This window comes from Chiloscyllium plagiosum, chromosome 4, assembly GCF_004010195.1.
Source record: "Chiloscyllium plagiosum isolate BGI_BamShark_2017 chromosome 4, ASM401019v2, whole genome shotgun sequence".
In the NCBI taxonomy this organism is placed as follows: Eukaryota; Metazoa; Chordata; class Chondrichthyes; order Orectolobiformes; family Hemiscylliidae; genus Chiloscyllium; species Chiloscyllium plagiosum.
Window position 1 is genome coordinate 51658651 of NC_057713.1, and position 17049 is coordinate 51675699.

Consider the following 17049-nt stretch of genomic DNA (forward strand, 5'->3'; position numbering starts at 1 on the left):
GTGCTTTAACCCATGGAGTTTTAAATTTTGATTTATCTAATAATTACAGAACCACACAACTGTATTTTCTTTGTAGATGCCTTTATTTTCAAGATGCACATAATATATACTGACAACTGCTGCAGGGAATATTCAAATACTACATATTGTCAGGGATGAAAATGAAGCCAATCTTCAACCTCAAAAGAGAACATACTTCAAGTATTTTAAAATATTTTAACTATATGAAGCTTAATTACCAGGTTTAAGGAAACTGATAGATATCACCTCATTCAATGTAGCTTCTTCTCAAACAATTCTGTCAATTCAAGTAGCAGGAATTCATCTTTCACCACAATTGTTGACAGTATTCCAGCTGGGGTCTAGCTAGTGCCTTGTACAGTTTTAACAAAACCTCTCTAATTTCATATTCCATTTCCTTTGAAACGATTCCCAACATTCCATTTCTACTTCTCTATTATCGACTGAGCTCAGATGCTAGCTTTTTGTCATGCACATGCAAGGACCCACAAACCCTTCTGTATGTAGCTTTCAGCAGTCTTTCTCCATTCAAATAATATTGAGATACGAAAACCAATTTGAAAATCTAGTTTCTGACATGTCCATTTTGTTTTCCTCAACGGATGCTATCATATGCAGAATCAGAATATGGATATTTTTAGCCCTGAACTTCAAAATGTGCTTTTTCAAAGACAACTGTCCAGAGACAATAACTAAGCGTAAAATAAAGCTTGCATGCAACAGATGGGAAGTAACACCTAAATGTATCAAGAAAATTTCAAAAAGATTGGATTGTGATCCTTTGTGACTACAAAGATAATGAGGGGGTGATGACCCCTTGTTCAACATACAGCATTCTTTGTGAATTATGTCCCAAACTTCAGAAATACTGTGCTTTGCCCTTTGAAGAATACATAGGGTAAGTTTCAATTCTATTGGAATGCACCAAATAAACTGAACGTTCTTATGTAGTCCAGCCTTGGTTTGAGAATTAGCCCGATGTGACACTCACCACTGAAAATTCATCCCTACGTACCCATGTTGCAGGTAGCCAATCTTGCCTAATTTTGAGTGCTGCCAGTCAACTAAAAAGACAAAGGTAACTCTCCTCTTAAAAGCTGGAACTTAATCACAGTTGAAAAGTCAAGCTATGCAATCTGAAACAGTCTGCAAACCTAATATCACGAGGCCAACTACTCACTTAGGAACATCAGTGCTACTGATATCCTTTATAAATGTGTTGTGTTACAAATGCATCTCACAGTTAGTAATTAATACACTCATTCTATTATGCAATATTCCAACAGAGGCCTAACCAATGTCCTGTAGAACCACAACATGACCTCCCAACTCCTGTACTCAATACTCTGACCAGTAAAGGAAAGCATACCAAAAGCCACCTTCACTATCCTATCCACTGGCGACTCTACTTTCAAGGAGCTATGAACCTGCACTCCATGGTCTCTTTGTTCAGCAACACTTCCTTGGACCTTCCCATTAAGTGAATAAAAGTCCTGCTAAGATTTGCTTTGCCAAAATGCAGCACCACGCATTTATCTGAATTAAACTCCATCTGCCACTTCTCAGCCCATTAGCCCATCTGGTCCAGATCCTGTTCCAATCTGATGTAACCCATCTTCGCTGTCCACTATACCTCCAATTTTGGTGTCATCTGCAAACTTACTAACTGTACCTCTTATGCTCGAATCCAAATCATTTATGTAAATGACAAAACGTAGAGGACCCAGCACCGATCCTTGTGGCACTCCACTAGTCACAAGCTTCCAGTCTGAAAAACAACCCCCCACCACCACCCTCTGTCTTCTACCTTTGAGCCAGTTCTGTATCCAAATGGCTAGTTCTCCCTGTATTCCATGAGACCGAACCTTGCTAATCAGTCTCCTATGGGGAACCTTGTCAAACGCCTTACTGAAGTCCATATAGATCACATCTACTGCTCTGCCCTCATCAATCCTCTTTGTTACTTCTTCAAAAAACTCAATCAAGTTTGTGAGTCATGATTTTCCACGCACAAAGCCATCCTAATCAGTCCTTGCCTTGCCAAAATACATGTACATCCTGTCCCTCAGGATTCCCTCCAACAACTTGGCCACCACCAAGGTCAGGCTCACTTCTGGTCTCCTTCATATCAGAAAGATGTTGTGAAACTTGAAAGGGTTCAGAAAAAATTTACAAGGGTGCTGCCAGGGTTGGAGAATTTGAGCTACAGGGAGAGGCTGAACAGGCTGGGGCTGTTTTCACTGGAGCATTGGAGGCTGAGGTTTACAAAATTATGAGGGGCATGGATAGGGTAAATAGACAAAGTCTTTTCCCTGGGGTCAGGGAGTCCGGAACTAGAGGGCATAGGTTATGGGTGAGAGGGGAAAGATATAAAAGAGACCTAAGGGACAACTTTTTCACACAGGGGGTGGTACATGTATGGAATGAGCTGCCAGAGGAAGTGGTGGAGGCTGGTACAACTGCAACATTTAAGAGGCATTAGGATGGGTATATGAATAGGGAGGGTTTGGAGGGATATGGGCCGAGTGCTGGCAGGTGGGTCTAGATTGGGTTGGGATATCTGGTCGGCATGGACGGGTTAGACCGAAGGGTCTGTTTCCATGCTGTATATCTCTATGACTCTAATTCAAGACAGCCTGGTAAAACTGCCTCCTTTTGAAACAAGAGATAGAATAAGAGAATAAGAGAAAGTATCCACAAGCGAAGGGTTCCTTTATAAATTAAACTTCAAAGTCAACTAAGTTGGTGAGTGAATAAAGCAGAGGGTGTCAATTTATCCCTCATCACCCAGGAAAGTGCCACTGATTAGAGGCAGAAAATAAGTCTACCTTCAGGGAGGTTTGTTAGTATTAGAAGGGTACCATCAAAAATCCTATAGTCTCATGAAATGGCCTGACTAGACATACCTAGAATCCGAAAGACTTAAATAGGTTGCATTTAACCAGGTGCACTTAAGGCTGAAGCCACATATGAAAAATTGAAATAATTCTCCATGAAAAAAGATTAAAAATTCAATTCCCCTCCCAATTAGAATAAGCCTCAAGGAGCAGTATGTGATGGAATCAAAGCTGCAAATCACACTGGCTCATGTGTATGAACATGAACACATCCATGGGAAAGACAGAAAAGCCAGGAGCCCTCTTTAGGGCAAAAAGTGTAGTAGTACTGAGCTGAAAAATGAGACAAAGTAGCCTGCCTGGGCCAATCGCAGGAGGCTCAGAGAAAAAAAAAGTAGGATTTAATTAGGGCTTATCAACACTGAACCATAGCCAGAGCACAGCAGAGGGGGCTCTGGATCTGACTGCAGCTGAAAATCCAGTAAAGGTTCTGCTGAGGAGCACAGATAATGTGCACATCTGAGATTGACTAGGATTTTACATCTTAAGGAGTGGTAGCACATTTCCCCAAGGATAAGGTGAGCAGGACTGTAGTGATACATAGGAACACTGGGGACAGCTAAACTCTACAACTAGGAATAGCATAATCTCCCCACCAGAGAATGCAGAATACACCAAGATTCTCGTAAAAGGTATTGAAGGAGAGTTCCAAATGCACCAACCTTATTTCAGGACCACTGACTATAGAAGACATACCTAAATGCATTTGCGAGTGGTAACAACATGCTCTATAACAGTGACTTAGCATTGGATTGAAGTGGCAGAGGTCAGTGAGAATGATTAGCTACAGGTGAAAGTGCCAGCAATTTTCCCTGACAATGGTCACATGGTCTATGGCTATACAAGCTCAGTTAATACAGACTGAGGCGTGGAGGGGGTCATTAGGGCCAACTGCCTGCCCCTCTTCCGCGGTTACATTAGGGTTCGGGTGTCCTTGGAGAAGGAGCACGCGGTGTCCACCAACACCCTGGAGTTGTTCAGGGAGAGGTGGGTGCCACGGGGAGTGGAGTGCATTATTTCCCCCTCCAACTCTATTTTGATTTAGTCCCTACCCTCCCCTTCACTGTTTTGATCACACAGCATTGTCCTTTTATGGGAAGGGCAGTGTTTGTCACTGGCCACTCGGGTGTTTACATATCTTCCTGGTGGTGGAAATTGAATAAAGATTCCTGCACTGTGTGTCTTTCACGGTGTCTCACACCTGCACACACACACACCATGGGTGCTGGGGAAAAAAATAAGCACTACCGCACTTAGGTGGTCGTGTGGGGGTTAAATTTAAAAAACTTATACCTACACACAGCAAAAAAAGAAAAAAATTAAAAAAAATACAGGTGATAATAAGCACTACCACACTTAGGTGGTAGTGTGGGGGTTAATTAAAAAAAAAGAAAAAAAAACAGGAGTGTCCACCTACACACAAAAGAGAAGAAAAAAAAAAGAAAAAAAATACAGACTGAGGTGGCACTGCACACAGAAGACCCTCCAATTAGATTAGATTAGATTCCCGACAGCATGGAAACAGGCTCTTCAGCGCAACAAGACCACACCGACCCTCCGAACAGTAACCTACCCAGACCCATTCCCCTACCCTATATTCACCCGTGACTAATGCACCTAACACTATAGGCAATTTAGCATGGCCAATTCAGCTAACCTGCACATCTTTGGACTATGGGAGGAAACCCACAAAGACATGGGGAGGACATGCAAACTCCACACAGACAGCTGCCCGAGGCTGGAATCGAACCTGGGTCCCTCGTGCTGTGAGGCAGCAGTGCTAACCACTGAGCCACTGTGCCGGCCCATCCATCTCTCTGAAACCTCCTGAGAGTCTGGAAACCCTCATGGGGTAATATGCAGAACCTTTCTGGTAGCAGCCTATCAAGCTGACCCTTTTTTTTTTAAAAGAAACACAAACTCAGGCTGCACTGCTGAAGCTGAGACAGAAGTTGTCCCTGAATGCTACAATGTTAAAAATATGATCCTGATGAAGAATTGGAGACCAAGCCACCCCCTCACCGCACAAGACTGAAAAAAAAAGGAGTGGACTGTGATCCACCAGGCACGGGTTTGTCATAATTCTGTGGACAAATGTTACTGCACAAAATGGCTATGCCCATATGCAAAATGGAAGCCCACATCAACTAGATTTTAACTGGTCACAGTTCCACAAGGTTGCAGTAAGGTTTTGTAGAACACCACCAGGTTGTCCAAAATACCCAATACACAAGAGATTTGCACCGTAACAATTTTTGGGGAATCATTCAGCGAAGTATTACTATGGGATCCCAACACAAAAACAAACAAGGAGGGGGAGGGGGGGGCTATCTGTATATCTTTACAATCATGGATGTTACTACCAGTTTGCCAGAGACTGTTCCGTTGAGAATCATATATGGTAAGACATGGTGAGTGAACTGACTCAATTCTACACCCTGTACAGTTTGTCCATTTAGTTCCTGTCAGACCAGGGTTTAAGTTTTAATAATATTCCAGCCAATCATGGTACATGGGTACGACTCAGTGGAAGTCTTCACCCAGTCATAGGGATGTTAGAATGGCATCACCATACCCTAAAAACAAAGGCCACGTTATACTGGTATCCCCCATGATTAGGATTAAGGATTACATTTTCTCCTATTCATCAATAAGGTGTCACCCAATAGGTCCACTGGCTTACATTTCTTTGATTTTGTTTACAGGCATCAAGAACAAGAGCCTCAAACTAATCAAGGAGAGGTTTAAGAAGATAGGAGACAACCTTATGGTATCATCGTTCAACTATAAATCCCGTAACCCAGTGAATGTTCTGGGAACCTGGGTGTGAATTCTGCCATGGCAGCATTCAATATAAAAACCCGGATCTAAGAGTTTAATGATGACCATAAATCCATTGTCAATTGTCAGAAAAACCCAACTGGTTCACTAATGTCCTTTACGGAAGGAAAAGACCATCCTGACCTGGCCTGGCCTACATGTGACTCAGCAATCTGGTTGACTCTGGGCAATAAATGATGGCCATCATTCTGTGAAAAATAAAACAGGAGGAGCAAGTCTCTATGTTAGACCACGTAAGAGTGGCCCTGTGATTTGGCCTTAGAACAATTGCAAATCTCCCAAACTGTGATGAAAGACAAAGCAGACAACCGTGCCAGAAGCCTAACTTTTCAGCCAAGAGGGTGTTAATATAGCCAGCAATAACAGGTGAACCCTTACATACAGTAGTGAAACAGCACGGGGAAATGAGTAATCTGGTTGAGACTCTGGAATGGGGTAAAAAGCAAAGGGTTAGCCATGTCAACGTAATAAAGAAATACAATAGCCAAGAAGGAAACAGGCAGCGGTCAGTCCCACTGCCACCAATCTAGTGGATGAGGTTAACAACTGGAATTAATTGGAAAGATACTGGTGAAGCCTACATTGAATCAGACTTAACAAGGCTGCTCACTGCATGTAAACATGGGTGCAGAGATAAGCCAAGTTGCACCATTCTAACTACATAAGTCTTCTTGCTTATGGCAACATTCCTATCAACAAAGCTCAGAAAAGATGGCTCAGGTTGAGGAGATGAACTAAGCACTGCAGCACCAACTAATAGAGCCTGACAGCAGGAGCTGGAGCTCTCAGGCTGCATTCCTGCCCAAGTCAAACAACTGCATAAGGCTCTTCATTCATTACTTAAAACTTAATGCAGTTACCACAACTGTATTTGAGTCACTCATCCAAATTGTTGATATATATTGTGATAAGCTGGTGCCAAAGCATTGATTTATGCTGCACTTTTGCTGTCATCCAAGTACATGTTAGAAAACAACACATTTATTCCAACTGCTTTTTGTCTGCTAGTTTATTCCCAATCCATGCCAATATATTACCATAACTAAGAGTCATAGAGATGTACAGCATGGAAATAGACTCTTCTGTCCAGCTCAACCATGCTGACAAGATATCCTAAATTAATCTAAACCCATTTGCCATGCACTTGGCCCATATCCCGCTAAACCTTTGCTATTCATATACCCATCCAGGTGCCTTTTAAATGTTCTAATTGTACTAGCCTTCACTACTTCCACTGGCAGCTCATTCCATACACGCACCACCCTTTGCGTGAAAAAATCTCATCCACTTTGATTTTGCACAATAACCTCTCGCATTGTTCTCCAAAAATCTAAAAACACAACAGCCGCTGGTTCTCCTTCATCTATTCTAGTAATTCTGTGCCTTCATAAAACTCCAGTGGGTTTTTCAAACATGATTTCCCCTTTCATAAATGTGTATAGAATTAGAATCCCTACAATGTGGAAACAGACCCTTCCGACCAGTTTCTGTAGAACTCCTGTTGCTTCTAAAACACTTCCTGTTATCATATCCTAAACAAGCAACTCCAGCATTTTCCACACTGTTGATGACAGGCAAACCAGTCATTTCTTTTAGCATCTCAGGATGTACATTACCATTCACTGGGATTTATCAGCTTTCAGCAGTCCCATTAATTTCTCAAGCACTTTGTTTATTTACCAGTTTTCTTCAATTCCTCCAGCCCAAAGGACTCATTACCCTAGCAATTATGGGAAGTTGTGTGTGTCTTCTGAACAAAGACAAGTTGTTATTTAATTGCTCTGCCATTGTTTGTTCTCTGTTAACAATTCCACTGGTTTAGACTTCAAAGGGTTGAATCGTGTTTTTTTTAAAAACAACCCTTTAGTTAGTTAATGTCCTCCTGAATTTGTGCCATCTTTTCTGGGCTTTGCTGAAGCTCTAATACTCCGCTTTCATGTTCCTTTCATACTCTGGTTTGTCCTTCTCAGTCAACCTTTTGGTACTCCACTGCTTAAGTCTAAACTGCTCCCACTCCTCACACTTGCTAATTTTTCCAGCTACTTTACATATCTCCTCTTTGGTTCTAATACTATCCATAAGTTCTTATTAGCCGTGGTTGTGCCATTTTTGCCATTGTGCCCATTCACCCAAAGGAATGTATCATTATTTCTATTCATATATTTGTTCCTTAAATATTAGCTACTGTAGCACAGTCATGCCCTTTTATGTTATCCAGTCTGCCAGATTCAACTCACTCCTCATATAAAGTTCCCTTTTGTTCAGATTAAAATTCAATTTGCAAAGACTGAGAATCCAAAAGTACGATGTTTAATTTCAATTGCAATTTTTAAAAGACAACTGTGTACAGCAAATAATTAGGCTTAAAAAACACTTGTATGGGACTTGATGGAACATAGCATTTAAAGGTGTCAGGGAAACTCCAAAAATCGACTGGACTGCAATCTCTTGCAATGACAAAGATAACGAGAGGCTGTCCTCCGAACAGTCCTCTTAACATACACAGCTAAATTACCCATGTTGCTGGCAAAGGTGCCGAGTGCTGCAAGTCAGTAAACAAAGGCCTCCCCCGCCCACCTTTAATACTGGAACTGAATTATCAAAAGCTGATTGCGAAGTCACTGTTATCCTCCCAAAGTCAGTGCTACCTCTAACACCCAGAGTGTTGTAACAGTGCATGACTAAAGTTGACAGGATAGCCGCCTGCAGCTTTTTTTAGCTAACACAAGATGGCAAAAGGAATTGGCAGCTATTTTTGGAGATGTCCATAGCCAGATTTGTGCTCTCGATATAGAGATACTAGATAAGGGCTGTCCATAGAGATGTGTGCCACTGATCCTGTGTTTATTGGATTGGATATAAAGTTTGGGGGACGTGGCTAGCAACGACATCAATGTTGCATTGTAACACGAAAGGTATAAAAATGTTGCATTCAGCTGGGAAAGTTAGTGTCATTGACCTCTCCTCCGATCTAAGCTGTGTTTAAGATGGCAACTGATCAACATGTGAAAACCAGATGCGAAGTGTTCTCTGGCCTCTCCCATTTAGAGCTCCTAATAGAAGCCACTTCTACTGCCTCTTTGATAGTTCTCCCTAGAACAGCAATGGCCACGTTGGTCAAATATCAACTCTTTGCTGACAATTCAGAAACTGACTCGTATATATTTTAAAATTCTTTTATCTTTTTGGACTTGGCTCATTTCTAATCAGTGTGTGTTGCATTACTAATTGTTATGCTTCGTAATTAATAAACTCACTTCTTAAGAAACCCTGGTGAAATTAGCTCCCTTCAAAACATAAGCTCATTTGAGTGTGGGAAATAGATATCGTCAAGGGAAGGAATCGTTTAAGAAAACCTTATTGTAACTACCGAGGGCATAAGTAAATACAGATGCAGAGCCAGCCACCTGGGGACTGAACCATTTTGTGTACCTTATCTGGAGCCACAAATTGCAGAACCTTGCACCTGGTCTGATTATAACAATGCTGACTGACCTTTTGAGTGCTCCTGATATCCTTATGTTGATTTAGAGTAATACAACTTCAGAACAAATTCTGTTTTTCAATGAAGAACACTGCTCAGACAAATCCAATTTGGAGATTAATGCATAATAAATGCTGGCCCAGCCATGACACACTCAGTACATGGAAGAGTTTACTATGACTATGTCAGAACTACCATTATCATTGCAAATGCAATGGCAGCACAAGAGACTAAAGTCTTCACAAAATAAAATCTTCTCAGATCTTATAACAATGACTGATTACCACTCATACATAACAAACCTAAATATTTCTGTATATTGCAAATATATTCCAGATTTTCAATAATTAAGCAAGGTAATAAAAGGTTAAATACAAATATAAATGGATATGATTAACATAACATTTGACTATGGGGCTTTATTAATAACATTACTTACCACAGCTACTTGTACTTCTCCTCCAGTAGAATACACATCACCTTCATGGTCACCATAAAGGAGGAAACGAACTATGCGTCCATAAATTATTGGCATCGTTTTGATAGTTTTAACCTGGAAACACAGATATCCTTTCAGTTTGTGCCTTACAAATTAATTCTACAGACGGAACTGAAAACTCAAAATATTTTCAGCATTTGATTGCATATAATATGAATTTCATTTAACAGCAAAACAAATGTATTCACATTGAAGTGGACCAGAAACATCTTGCTATATTTGTGCCATAACTTTCCTCTTCTACAGGGCCAGTTTGAACCTGACATCAAGTTACACCTAATAATAATGAGATCATCAAGCAGGGTGAGCCAGCAGTTTATTGAAGAACAAAAATAAATGGTTGGGACGTACACAAGATTAAGCCTACAAAACATATATTTTTACCTTAATAAGGAAATCTGACTTACCACAAATATAAAATTAGTTCTTCAGGAGGATTTTTCAGTAGCAATAAAACTCAGAACACCAGAGAAAACTGATCTGATTCAATAAGGATTACCTTCAAAGGATTTTACTTAGGAACACAGGAACAACCCTGGCTATTCAGCCACTGGAGCCTGTTCCAATAAGGTAGAGTCATAGAGATATCCAACACAGAAACAGACGCTTTTGCCCAACTTTTCCATGCCAACCAGATATCCTAAAGTAATCTAGCCCCATTTGCCAGCATTTGGCCCATATCCCTCTAAACTCTTTCTCATACCCATGCAAGATGTCTTTTAAATGTTGTAATTGTATCAGTCTCCACCACTTCCAATGGCAGTATACTCCATACATACAACACGGCCTGCATGAAAATGTGGCCTCTTAGGTGCCTTTTAAAATTTTCCACTCTCACCTCAAACCTAGAACCTCTAACTCTGGACTCCCCTACCCTGGAGAAAAGACCTAGTCATGCCCCTCATATTTTATAAACTTCCATAAGGTTAATAAAGCATCCTCAGCCTCCGATGCTCCAGAGAAAATAGCCCTAGTCTCTCCCTATAGATCAAAATCCCCAACCCTGGTGACATCCTTATAAATCTTTTCTGAATCCTTTCAAATTTAACAACATCCTTTCTCTATCAAAGAAACCAGATATTCCATACCTTCTAACTACTCAACGCACTGACAAGTGAAGGCAAATATACCAAATGCCTTCTTCGCTACCCTGTCTACCTGTGACTCTTATTTTCAAGGAAATCATGAGATCTGCAGCCTAACTTCGTGTATCTGCCTTTGGCTCTTATCTCTTCACTAAACAAAAATTTCTCAATTTTAAAATGAACAACTGATCAAGCTTCTACAGCTGTTTGCAGGCAGTGTTCCAAACATATGTGTAGAAATGCCTCCCAATATCTCACCTGAACAGTCTAGTTCTAATTCTCCAATTATGCTCCCTATTTCTGGAATCCGCAACCATTGCAAATAGTACGCCTTTATCTAGCCTGTCTTTTCCTGTTAATAGCTTGAACCTTTCAATCAGATTAGCACCTTAAGCTTTTAAATTCCAGAGAAAACAGGCCTAATTTGTATAAGTTCTTAACTCCTTAAAGTTAGATATCATTTCTGTAAAATTATGTGGCATTCCTTCCAACACCAATATATTCTTAATGCATGATGCCCTGAATTAGATCTACTACTCCAAGTAGATCTAATCAGGGATTTGTGTAACTGCAGAACACCTTCAGCATCCTTGTACTCTGGTTCTCTCGATATCAAGGACAGCATTTCATGAGTTTACATGATTGTTTTCTGCACCTGTTCATGACATTTTAAAGATCCATGCACCTGAACGCACAAGACCCTTTGAACATGCACTGTATTTAAATTTCATACAATCTAATCCATACTCATCCAAAAATCAACAACTATATTCTTGTTTACGTGGCACTCTGCCAGTTTTATTCTTTCACTTAGCATAAAATTACAAAAGGATATTGATAGGCTATCTACACTGTCTACAATGGCGCTTAACTTTGTGTCATCAGCAGATTTGGATATATGACTTTCTATTCCATTATCCAAGTCATTAACAAGTAACTTGAATAATTCAGGCTGTAGCAAAGATCAGGGATTCAGGAATAGCAATGCCATTGGACGTCAAGGAGAAACAGTCTATTAATCTAGTTTTACAGATTACTGCTGGAATTTGACAAGTATCAGCCATTACATGCTCTTGGCTTATTAGGTTATTTAGAAATTTTAGAAATAAAAGCTCAAAAGTGAGTCGCTAACATTTTTTAAGTTCAATTTTCTTCAAGCCTCAACTTTCCTTTTACCTAATTCCTCCTCCATCCCAAAGCTGTTGCTTTTTTTATTATTGAGATTACAATTCCAAATACAGGTTCCTACCTGACATAGCACTTTTTATGTTCAACCAGAGTAAGCAGGATATTAAATATAAATTTCCTTTAAGTCCACATCCTTCACTCACTAGCATATACACCCAAACAGGGCTCCATTAGATTATGGTAAGCATCAACTCCAACTCAATTTCCGCTTCATCACTGATATTTAGCCGACACAAGTGCAGTGACTACAATCGAAGTTCGGGATACAAGTGTACACAATTCAACTTCTTGCTATGTAAATTATCAATCAAAACAGGACTGGAACTGGTCAACTGCTGGATCCTCTAAATAAAAATATATGGAGTCAATCACAAGGGTCAGCCTACCTGCCACACGTTATTGAGCATTTTTAGTGCTGAGGATTATGTAAACATCCATTATCAAAGACACTTTTGGGTTCAGCAATCCAGAAGCAAAAGGAAGATCATTTAGCTGGCTAATCTCCAGCTATTGTATCAATATTATGTGCAGAAACTTACCAAGTCTCCTGCTTTGAAGGTCTTGCCATCCCATTCAATACCAGCATATAAAGCCCAAGGACTCTGCATTCTTTTAGATGGTAGATCACTCCTTGTGATTGTGCCTTTATAACAGCTGAACTTTATTTGCTTGTCATATTTCTCATGGCATTCTTTAAGCCACATTGCAAATTCTCTGTCTATCTTCATTCTTTGCTCCTGAAGGAGAATTTTATGTCACAAATGTTACTCATATCAGAATCAAAATATTCAAAGACTATCTGTAAATTAGAAATTACCGCCAGTACAGACAGGATAGTACAACCTTAGGGAAAAAAAAAATCACTAACTTTGAATGTTATTAGGAAGAAATGGTTCAAAAACTGGCCTTTTATTTTGAATAAAAATTAAGGGGCTCCACAACACAGTTCACAAGTATGAAAGCTATTAGAACAATAAATATTGAACTTTTGACACTGATTAGTGAAATCAAAATATAAGAGACAAACCCAGGATTGTATGTTCAAGAATAATGGAGAAATGAGATGAAGTACTTCTGCAGTGTTCTTATTCCTGTACAGAAGTAGAGATCTCCATTGGAGAACAAAAGGCAGAATTTAGGAGCAAAGATACACCTTAAATATCATTTCTAAAATACCATTATAGTGGAACATAGGTGTTGGAAAAATATCAGCCTCCAAAGCAGAGGTTGGAAAAACAATGCAATAAGTTGAAATGGTAACAAATTACAGTAAACATCTGTTAAAAGGTTGAATATTTAGAGCTCTCTGAAGTGTCTTCTTATATTTCATCACTGTACAAAGTGTTCATTAACCCTGGAACATTTTTTCAAATGTTGTGAGAATAAATAAATAGCCTTTCTTGACATCGGGTATGTCATTATTCAATGTTCTAAACTTCTCCAGAAATTGTCTTTCACTAAGATTACACCTCCTATTATGGTAAACGTTTGCACAAAGCAATCTATTTTAACTTGTACACATTCAATTATCCTTCAAACTAAACTGACTGTAGATAAATTTCACTTCTCTCCCATATGATTGGTCACCTTGTACAGGGATTGCATTCCAAAGCCCGAGAGGAGAGGACTCTCAGTTTCATCTCCAATACGAAACTGATTTCTGTCAGTTGGTGCAAATATTTGACAGACCTGTTGACTTTGTCAGAAGTGCAGTAGAAACCCCATTTAGCCCCATAATAGTTGCCCAAGTATCCAGAAAAGGAACATTAGAAAAGCAAAACCAGATGAGAGGAATTTTGTGATCAATAAATTTTGAAAATCTTTTTCTAAAGGAACATTATTCCATTGCCAGGTGTGGAATTTGGATAAAATGAATTGCACACGGTCTTTGAAAAAAAGGGCACTTGATGTGTTGAAAAACGTATTGCTTATCAATTTAATTGACCTTAACGCAATTATTAATCAACAGACAGCCTGTTCTTTGCATAAAGAGTTAAAACAATTCAACTGTTCATAATTTTGTTTTCCCATTCAATTATACACAAATTACATTTCCATACCTGGCCATTCACAACACGTGTGAAAAGTGTGTTCTTATCCTTCAACTTCAGTTCTAAATCCATAAATGTCAACTTGTTGGTGCTGACCTGAAACTTATCATTGGTAAAAAGCACCCCCGAGATCCTGTTGTAACATTCCAGAGCCACCAGTCCTCTTTTCTTGGGGGGTGCACAAAACTCAAAACTGGAAAAATAAACATGATTAGCATTTCTACAACCGTAACATGCAGAATGTTTTTCATAACATTATATTAACTTGTTATTTCACGACAAAGTTTATTGAAGGTATTTTGATGCTGTGAGGGCACTTGAACCCTAATTAGCAAATTGAAACTTCAGTTAGTGAATGTGCAGATAAACTATAGATTTTGAAACAGAAGACATACAGATCCTATCATAAACACCAACATAAAAACAAAGATGTTGTAAAACAAATAACATATTAGTAAGGATGTGCATATCCTAAGGCATAATAGGACTGGCTGTGATAACTTTACATCACTCAAGTCTCTCCTGGAACTAGGGAGCAAATTATCAAAAAAGGGCTGCACAATCACACTTCAGCAAAGTCATTAAAAACTCAGAAAAGGAAAGAACAGGCACAATATAAGTCTGCATAACAAGATAAAAATTTCATTTAATATTACTCTTCCACTGTGGTGTAGGGAATCAGTCTTCCATTCCAAAAGCATTCAAATATTGGTCTTTTGCCTCTGGCTCCTTTATCAACAGAATAACAGTCTTCCTCATCATCCTCAACAGTATCTTAAAACAGACAAAAATGAAAAATATTTAAAAGATTCAGAAGACTTGTTACAGAACTCCAATTCTTCCTTCTGTCATTCTCCAGCTGCTACTAATATTCTAATGTACTTGTTACAAAGGTTATTTACAAGTTGAATAAATCTTGGCAAAGTACATTTGTAGTCAGAAAACACACAATTCAATTATGAATCCAAGACTTTATAATTAGGTTCAACACTCAAATGACAGATAAGCATTTTTGCAATTCACGAAATAAAATGAACAAGTCCCAATATTATGACATGGCAAAAGACAGAATGGGTTCTGTCCACTAATTTGAATTTCTCTACTCTTGAAATTTGTGGCTGATCAGTCGTTTCAGTATACTCAAGAACTGTCAACAGATTTTTGATAACAAAGGAATCAAGTGTGTGGAGATAAACAGGGATAGGATCATTGTGAATGGTTAAGTGGGCTCCACGGAACAATCTGGGGTCAGTTAGCTCAGCTGACTAGACAGCTGGTTTGCAACAGTGAAGCTCTATTTCTCAACATCAACCCTTGCCTGAGGCTGGGTGACCCTCATCTTAAACTCACTACCAGTCACCTCCCACTAATGAAAAAGTGGCCTTATGTTCCCCTGGAACTTTCTCTTTACCTACTTCTATTTATACTCTGATAAAACTTAAGTTACAGTCTAAGTTCAGTATGCATTACTTTGAGTGTGTAAGTGAATTTCAGTAATGGTAAAAGAAGTGTTCACTATGGTCGGCATGGATGGATTGGACTGAAGGGTCTGTTTCCACGCTGTACATCTCTATGACTCTATGTTCTGGTGGTCTCAGATTCTGGAGATTAATATCACAAAAATCAAATTAGCCTTGCATACTTGTACCTTAAATGCTCAGACCAGAACTCAGATGGGTTATGGTTGGAGTTGGTAAAAGAAAATAAGAAAATGCTGAATGTTAGAATCATGCTTACTGAATGTACAGCTAACGTCTTCAGGATAGGTTTCTTTATCATAGAGGAATGGATGATAACGTATTACTCCTTCAACAACACCTTCTCCTTCTACGTGTGCTTTAAATTCAAAGCAGTCTGCAGCTGTGTTGATGAAGAGAGTCTGCATGTCATCTTTTATTTCCCTTAAATTCACGATCTTTGGGACTTTTCCCTTCTCAAACATTGAGATCTAACACAAAGACATGAAAAAAACATTAAAATGAAACCATACTAATAATGGGACAAGTCGCATAAACCAATCTGCATATAACAAAACAAGCCCATTAAATAGACACATTTCTTTTCCATAACTTTCATTAATTTTAAAATACTTAATTACAAGAAAGAGGATAAATCAGGAGAACAAGAGGAAGTCCTTTAAAATCTATGAGGCTGCAACTGACTGAATGACCCATTGGTTAATTTCACTCCCTTAATGCCAGTAACCAACAGAGAGGACTGTGTTGAAAAAAAATGAGGTTAGTTAGTGTGGATGCAACCTACTGCTGATATGAGCATTTGCTTTTATTGGTCTTCCTATAATAAATACAATTCTAATCACAATTATGGTGCAGGGCTACTTACAAACCGAAGTACAAAGTTTTAATATCTTGAAAGGAACAAATGATTGGTATTCCCCATTTGCTTAAAGAGACAAGACAAACCCAACTGAGATATTCTTCCATCACCAGAATGCAGGTCCTTGGTCTCCTCCATCGCCCGACCACCCCATGGTTCAACACTTCAACTCCCCCTCCCACTCCACCAAGGACATGCAGGTCCTTGGACTCCTCCATCGCCTGCACCTCCACACACATCATTTATTGCATCCGCTGCACCCGATGTGGCCTCCTCAATATTGGGGAGACAGGCCGCCTACTTGCGGAACATTTCAGAGAACACCTCTGGGACACCTGGACAAACCAACCCAACCACCCCGTGGCTCAACATTTCAACTCCCCCTCCCACTCCACCTTGTCTCAGTCAAATCCCTCGAACTCAGCACCGCCTTCCTAACCTGCAATCTTCTTCCTGACCTCTCCGCACCCACCCCACTCCGGCCTATCACCCTCACCTTGACCTCCTTCCACCTATCACATTTCCAATGCCCCTCCCCCCTACCTTTTATCTTAGCCTGCTGGACACACTTTCCTCATTCCTGAAGAAGAGCTTATGCCCAAAATGTCAATTCTCCTGTTCCTTGGATGCTGCCTGACCTGCTGCG

General features: G+C 39.6%; 1 protein-coding gene across 2 annotated transcripts in view; it reads right to left on the reverse strand.

Moving 5' to 3' along the window:
• The window catches only part of smchd1 (structural maintenance of chromosomes flexible hinge domain containing 1), a 129671-nt gene that overhangs the window by 94458 nt on the left and 18164 nt on the right, over positions 1 to 17049 (reverse strand). For both annotated transcript variants that reach the window (XM_043688218.1, XM_043688217.1), the window contains exons 10-14: positions 15804 to 16014; positions 14723 to 14840; positions 14076 to 14259; positions 12555 to 12752; positions 9683 to 9796 (exon numbers count right to left, since the gene is read on the reverse strand). In XM_043688218.1, the coding sequence (XP_043544153.1) occupies positions 9683 to 9796; positions 12555 to 12752; positions 14076 to 14259; positions 14723 to 14840; positions 15804 to 16014 (825 nt within the window). The remainder of the gene's footprint in view (positions 1 to 9682; positions 9797 to 12554; positions 12753 to 14075; positions 14260 to 14722; positions 14841 to 15803; positions 16015 to 17049) is intronic.